This window comes from Bombina bombina, chromosome 3, assembly GCF_027579735.1.
Source record: "Bombina bombina isolate aBomBom1 chromosome 3, aBomBom1.pri, whole genome shotgun sequence".
Classification (NCBI taxonomy): Eukaryota; Metazoa; Chordata; class Amphibia; order Anura; family Bombinatoridae; genus Bombina; species Bombina bombina.
This window is the reverse complement of record NC_069501.1, coordinates 665,506,210-665,513,164: the sequence shown is the minus strand read 5'-3', so window position 1 is coordinate 665,513,164 and position 6,955 is coordinate 665,506,210. Positions and strand designations below refer to the sequence as shown.

At 36.0% G+C, this 6,955-nt stretch overlaps 1 protein-coding gene across 3 annotated transcripts in view; it reads left to right on the top strand.

Moving 5' to 3' along the window:
• Positions 1–985: 985 nt before the first annotated feature.
• DTX2 (deltex E3 ubiquitin ligase 2) overlaps positions 986–6,955 on the top strand; it is a 284,538-nt gene continuing 278,568 nt past the window's right edge. For all 3 annotated transcript variants that reach the window (XM_053707411.1, XM_053707410.1, XM_053707408.1), the window contains exons 1-2: positions 986–1,121; positions 6,280–6,719. In XM_053707411.1, coding sequence (XP_053563386.1) covers positions 6,413–6,719 — 307 coding nt within the window. In that variant the 5' untranslated portion in view covers positions 986–1,121; positions 6,280–6,412. The remainder of the gene's footprint in view (positions 1,122–6,279; positions 6,720–6,955) is intronic.

The following is a 6,955-nucleotide window of genomic DNA, read 5'->3' as shown; positions in this document are numbered from 1 at the left end:
AAACACCATTAGGCCAGGCTAAACACAATTGCATGTCATGGAGGGGGATCTACACTGTATATATTCATAGTGAAATCAGTGGCCCAATCGTTATTAACCCTTTGAAAATATATGTTACTTATTCTAATATGAGAATTAGAGCACCTATTCCAGGGTTGGCATCAATTTCTGTGCCCAAAACACCATTGGGCTAGGCTAAAAACAATTGCATGTCATGGAGGGTAATATACCCTGTATATATTCATAGTAAATCAGTGGCCCAATGGTTATAACCCCTTTGAAAATATCTGTTACTTATTAAAAAATGAGAATTACAGCACATATGCCAGGGTTGGCATCAATTTCTGTGCCCAAAACACCATTGAGCCAGGCTAAAAACAATTGCATGTTATGGAGGGGGATCTATCCTGTATATATTCATAGTGAAATCAGTGGCCCAATGGTCATTCACCCTTTGAAAATATCAGTTACTTATTCAAAATAGTAATATTTGTATACAGTATTGGTGCCAACATATGCCCTTTTTTCAAGTTTGTATATCCAATTGTTTTAAAGGGATTTCACCTCTGTGTAACTACATTATATGAATCATATTATTATTTAAATAAAACCTACATTTTTATTTTAAAGTCAATTTAAAACAGTCTGACAAAAAATGTAATGAGAAACCAACTTTCATGAATAAGAAACAGCATTTCACGAATAAGAAACAGCTTGAATAAGAAACCAACTTCCTTGTCGTTTTTTTCCTAACACATTTAAAAATACTAATTCCAGTTCGATGCTGTACTTTTTTATTTTGCACGAACAAAACCAAAAATGGCTGCAGACACCGCGCTTTCCTTCTGTTGTATATCTTTTTCACAGCAACACTAACAGCAGCCGCAGAGCATGTCAGAGAATGCCGAGTAAGTTTGTCCTAATTACCTTGCCGTAGCTTGTGATCTCTCTGTGACGCGCATTGCCCGAAGCTGAGCTGAGCACGCAGAGATCCCTGATCACTAGCAGTGAGAGTACACAGCATATCCGTCTTATAGCAACTCCTGCCTGACACTTGGGTGCTACCGAGCCCAGATAGTCGCGTAAATAGCGGAGCGGTATCTGAGGGTGTCAGTACCTTGGTATGTATTAGCTGAGTGACACTCGCTACAGAAATTGTATTTTTATCACAGTTAGTGGTTAGGGCTTTAACGTTAATTGCGTAGTTATTTGTGCGAATTATGAAAGATGAGCTTCACAGTGCAGACCTATGAGCAGAAGGAGATGTCAATTCGCCAGTCGTTCTGACAAACTAGGAATAAGTTTGGCAGTGCCCTACTTGATGTTATATCAGGAAACAGCACCTACAGTGAGGCAACTTACCACCACACCTAAAGTAGTATATGGGGAATGTTGAATGGAGTAAGATACGGTGGGAATTTATTAGATAATTTATTCGGTAGTGTTGGATATGTACATATTATTTTTTTAACAAAGGTTACTAAGAGAATAAAACACACTTAAAAATAGAAGTGAATTTAATAGTGTTTTAAAATGACATGCTCTATCTGAGTCATGCAAGTTTAATTTTCACTTTCATCTTCATTTAAAATGGTATATTATATTTAGGTTTCTATTTGATATACAAACTAACTAAATAAAAAGAGTTGAGTAACTCAAATAATGCACAACACATTAAAATACTTATCTCATAGTTTAGGGAATAATTTACACGTATGAATTGATATTCTATCACAGTATTTATTATTCAACTTCGTTTTAATTTGGTTATTTATGAACTGTATAGTGAAAAACTCCTTAAAATGTGTAACAATGTATAGTTAAAAAAAAACTTATAATGTATCATTCTTTATTTTGCCTATTATGTATTTCTCATTGCCAGTAGAGAGGTTGGAATGCAATCCTTTATTTCTAGTATCTAGTATATAATGAATGCTTGATCAGTGTATTAGCTCATTTTATCTATCCTCAACTGGCCATAGCAAAGGAGATTAAGTAATAAATACTCAATGCTTTTCAAAGGTATGTCCCTAAACGGCAAAACAATGCAGATTGCAGCTTTAAATGCTTTTAAATTATTACTTTTGCATGGAAATCTTTTACCATTCATTGCTTAAAGGGATACTGAACCCAATTTTTTTCTTTCGTGATTCAGACAGAGCATGCAATTTTAAGCAACTTTCTAATTTACTCCTATTATCAAATTTTCTTATTCTCTTGGTACCTTTATTTGAAATGCAAGAATGTAAGTTTAGATGCCGGCCCAGTTTTGGTGAACAACCTAGGTTGTCCTTGCTGATTGGTGGATAAATTCATCCACCAATCAAAAACTGCTGTCCAGAGTACTGAACAAAGAAAAAAAGCGTAGATGCCTTCTTTTTCAAATAAAGATAGCAAAAGAACAAAGAGAAATTGATAATAGGAGTAAATTAGAAAGTTGCTTAAAATTGCAAGCTCTATCTGAATCACGAAAGAAAAATTTTGGGTTCAGTGTCCCTTTAATTGTTGATGTGTACTACACACTCACACATGTAATTGTGGATTTGCATTCTTACCTGATTAAATCTACAACCACCACAGGGTGCCAGGCCTAACAGTGTATGAAAATACAATTCAGTATTATTATTATTATTATTATTATTATCGGTTATTTGTAGAGCGCCAACAGATTCCGCAGCGCTATAAACAAAGGGGGAGTACAACAAAACAATTATAGGGTAGAGGGCCCTGCCAAGAGTTGCACTGTTGTAGTCAGCTCTTAAGAAGGTGATCTACAAACAGCTGGACTCTTAGGCTTACATGCTAAGGGGGTTCAGGGGATTGCAGTGGAGGAGAGGAACTGGTATTAGGAAAGGTTAGCGTAGGTTGTATGCGTCCCTGAACAGTAGAGTCTTTAGGGAGCACTTGAAGCTTTTAAAACTAGAAGAGGGTCTTGTGGAGCGAGGCAGAGAGTTCCACAAGATGGGAGCCAGTCTGGAGAAGTCCTGTAAACAGGAGTGTGATGAGGTGACAAGAGAGGAGGAGAGTAGGAGGTCATGAGTAGAGCGAAGGGGACGGGAGGGAGAGTATCTGGAGACAAGGTCTGAGATGTAGGGGGGAGCAGTGCAGTTGAGGGCTTTGTATGTAAGAGTGAGAATTTTGTGTTTGATCCTAGAGGCAAGAGGAAGCCAGTGAAGGGATTGGCAGAGAGGCGCAGCAGATGAAGAGCGACGTGTAAGGAAGATGAGTCTGGCAGAGGCATTCATTATGGATTGCAAAGGAGCTAGGCGGCAGGTGGAGAGACCAGAGAGGACAGAGTTGCAGTAATCAAGGCAGGAAAGAATGAGAGAGTGCATTCAAATCTTAGTTGTGTCTAATTTTAGAGATGTTTTTAGGTGGAAGCGGCAGGCTGTAGCCAAGGACTGAATGTGAGGAGTGAAGGAAAGATCTGAGTCAAATGTGACCCCGAGACATCGGGCATGCGGGGTAGGGGTAATGATGGAGTTGTCGACAGTTATAGAGATATTGGGGGTGGAGATTTTGGAAGAAGGGGGAAAATGAGGAGCTCAGTTTTGGAGAGATTTAGCTTGAGGTAGTGAGAGGACATCCAGGAAGAGATGTGAGAAAGACAGTTAGTGACACGGGTATGATTTAACAAAACATAATGCATGTTCATAAGAAGTTAGAAAAACAAAACTACATACACATATTTTCTGTGACATTATGCTGTGTTGAATATTATATTTGTACTTACTTACATGTGTGGGTAAGGCTATGTAAAAGTGAATGATTCTGCAGATATAAAGAATAGCAGACAGAATTGCCTGCAAGATTGAGAAAATGCAGTTTTTTTTTATAAATGAAGATTTGTACACTAGGCAAGAAGGCATCTGCTTTGTACTTTAGTCATTTATTTCCTGAAATGAAAAATCTGTTCAGTTTCCCTGTAGTATCCTGGCTTTTTTTGTAACCTTTTTGTTTTAAGCCAGCTGCTGAGTATCACTTCTTTACCCCTCAAAAAAAAAAAATTAAATTGTAAAGTTGTCAAATTTACAACCAATAACACATTTTTCTTGCAGTAAAGGGATATACCAGAGCAAAAAAGAAAATGCTCTAAAATGACAAGATGTAAATGTGTTTGTAGCCTAGCTCCCAGTAGTGTAATGTATTACATATACTTTTTCAATAAATGATACCAAGAGCACAAAGTACTTTTGAAAATTGAAAGTGTCTTAACATCACATTCTCTGTCTTAATCATAAAACTTTTAATTTTGATTTTACTATCCCTTTAACTTAATAAATTGCTTCCCCACATAGAGAGTAACAATTTATTATGTATCTTTTTTTGGAATACTAGCTAAGTTCTGTAGAAGAATAGGAATAGCCTAATGTTCTAAATACAATGTATTAAGAGCAATTTTCAAATTAAAAATGGATTCTTCATAAAATGTTTACAAGGAAGATTAAAAGAACACAATATACTATGATATTCATTTGCAGTGTTCTCCACAGAAAAGTTTGCCAGCCGAGTGGCATAATGAAGTAGACATGTGGGGGTAGTATAATATTTTTAAGCATTATGACATTTTTTGTAATTTATAAATAATACTTAAGCTATCCAAAGCAAAAACTAATTGCATTATTTAACAAATTAATTAAATGATAATTATAATTTGAGCAACAAACATTAAACACATTTAATATTAATTTATGTTAGATTAATATTGGCTTACATTTTAGCCGGGTGGCTAGTAAAAGTAGCCAGGTGATACGCCCTCTAAATGTCCCTGGGGAGAACACTGATTTGATTACTTATTTTGCCAGCTTTTGCTGTAACTTTCCACTGAAAACAGAGAGGCAGGAATACCTTCCTCATACTTAAATACTTCAAAAAGAGAATGCTTTTTTTTTTTAAGAAAAAAAAAGTTTTAATATACTTGTTATCAAATTTACATTTTTCTCTTTATATCCTTTGTTGAATAGCATACCTAAGTAGGCTCAGGAGTGTGTATGCGTTTTGAGCGCTATATTGCTGCAGTGTTTGTAACAAGGATTATAACAATATTATACATTGATGCAACCACTGCTGCTATGTAGCGCTTAAAGGGACACTGTACCCAAAATTTTTCTTTTGTGATTCAGATAGAGCATGCAATTTTAAGCAACTTTCTAATTTACTCCTATTATCATTTTTTCTTTGTTCTCTTGCTATCTTTATATGAAAAAGAAGGCATCTAAGCTTTTTTCTTGGTTCAGCACTCTGGACAGCAGTTTTTGATTGGTGGATGAATTTATCCACCAATCAGCAAGGACAACCTAGGTTGTTCTCCAAAAATGGGCCGGCATCTAAACTTACATTCTTGCATTTCAAATAAAGATACCAAGAGAATAAAGAAGATTTGATAATAGTAGTAAATTAGAAAGTTGCTTAAAATTGCATGTTCTATCTGAATCATGAAAGAAAATTTTTAGGTACAGTGTCCCTTTAAGACACATGCATGCTCCCGTGCCTACCTAGATATTATCTTCAACAAAGGACACCTAGCGAACAAATTGATTTGATAAGCATAGTGATATGAATCTGATCCCAAAACAGTTTTCACATTAATTGCTTAGATCAGAATAGAAGCTTCTTTACATCTGTCTTTCATTGCCTGTAGCAAAAGAGACCGGGAGCATACATTCCAGGCTCTTCATGAGCTATAGTCCTGAACTGCTTTTTTTTTTTTCTTCCTAAACCGTGTAAATTGTGTTAACAAAATTACAGTTTTAACTTATTTTTAACCATTGTATACAAATGATTGCGCTAGGGCTGGACCATTCCATGCACCATGACGCTGTGCTGCTTTAAAAAAAAGTGTTCTGGCCTCTGCGTTTGTGAGCCTTGGGCTACCACTATACTGCCCACTGACTAAGTTGAACCTCTGAACTATTTGTAGTGACTGTGACAAGTGCAGGTGTGCCTATGGCTGCACTCACTGAAATAGGCCTTTGGTACCTGAGAAATTAGTAATGGCACTGCACGAGTTGCCTGAACAGGCAAGGCAGAGAAAAAAAAACTCCTGAACAAATTTGTTGCATCCTTTATTAAGCCCTTGCTTTGAAAATAGATATTGACGACAACAATATGGAACCAGAAAAAATATTTATTTTGTTCTAGGTATTGTGGTTCCTGGGGTTTGTAAAGCCCTGTACAATCATCATTTAATTTGTGATATTCAAAATGTGTAAGAAAACGGTCGTCTGCTGGTCAGCAAAATATTTCTAATTCAATATCTATTTATTTTTTTTTCTTTAGGATTAAAAGATGAAGTCTGCCAAGAACATTGGAACTCAAGAAAGACTCAAGAAAGATTAAAGTTAATTATTCATTAAATATTGAATCTTGAACCCCCCCACCAAAAATAAAAAAAAAGGTCTGAATAATCAAAATGGCAACAGCTTCACCTTCAGGCGGTGGGCATGCTGGCCAGTCTGGACTTTCAGGGATGAATAATCAATATAATCCCGGATCTCTAGCTGTTGCTGTGTGGGAATGGCAAGATGAACATTCAACATGGAGACCTTATAGTAGTATGGTGAGCAGCTATATAGAACAATCTTTGGCATCTCATCAGCAGCAAAAGGGCCCTCGTGTTCTGGGAAATAGTAACAGCATATCTCTTGGAACGATCGATCCTAAATTAGCTCCATATATAATTGATATAGCAACCCTTACACAATTTCGTCAAGATACAGGTAAGAATTTCAGTGATTTCAAAGAATGTTGGTCAAATTAACTGTGCTTTCCAGTTTCTCAAAAACCAATACAAATGTCAATAGGAGTTAGTAAAAATCCAACTCTGTCACAGCTTTGTAATATTGACTCAGAACATAACTATGGAAAAGCACTCATGACCGTTTTTTAATTTGTCTAAGATTGCTAACTTTCATTGTTTACAATGCTTCACTTTAGACTTATAAAATTGAAAAAA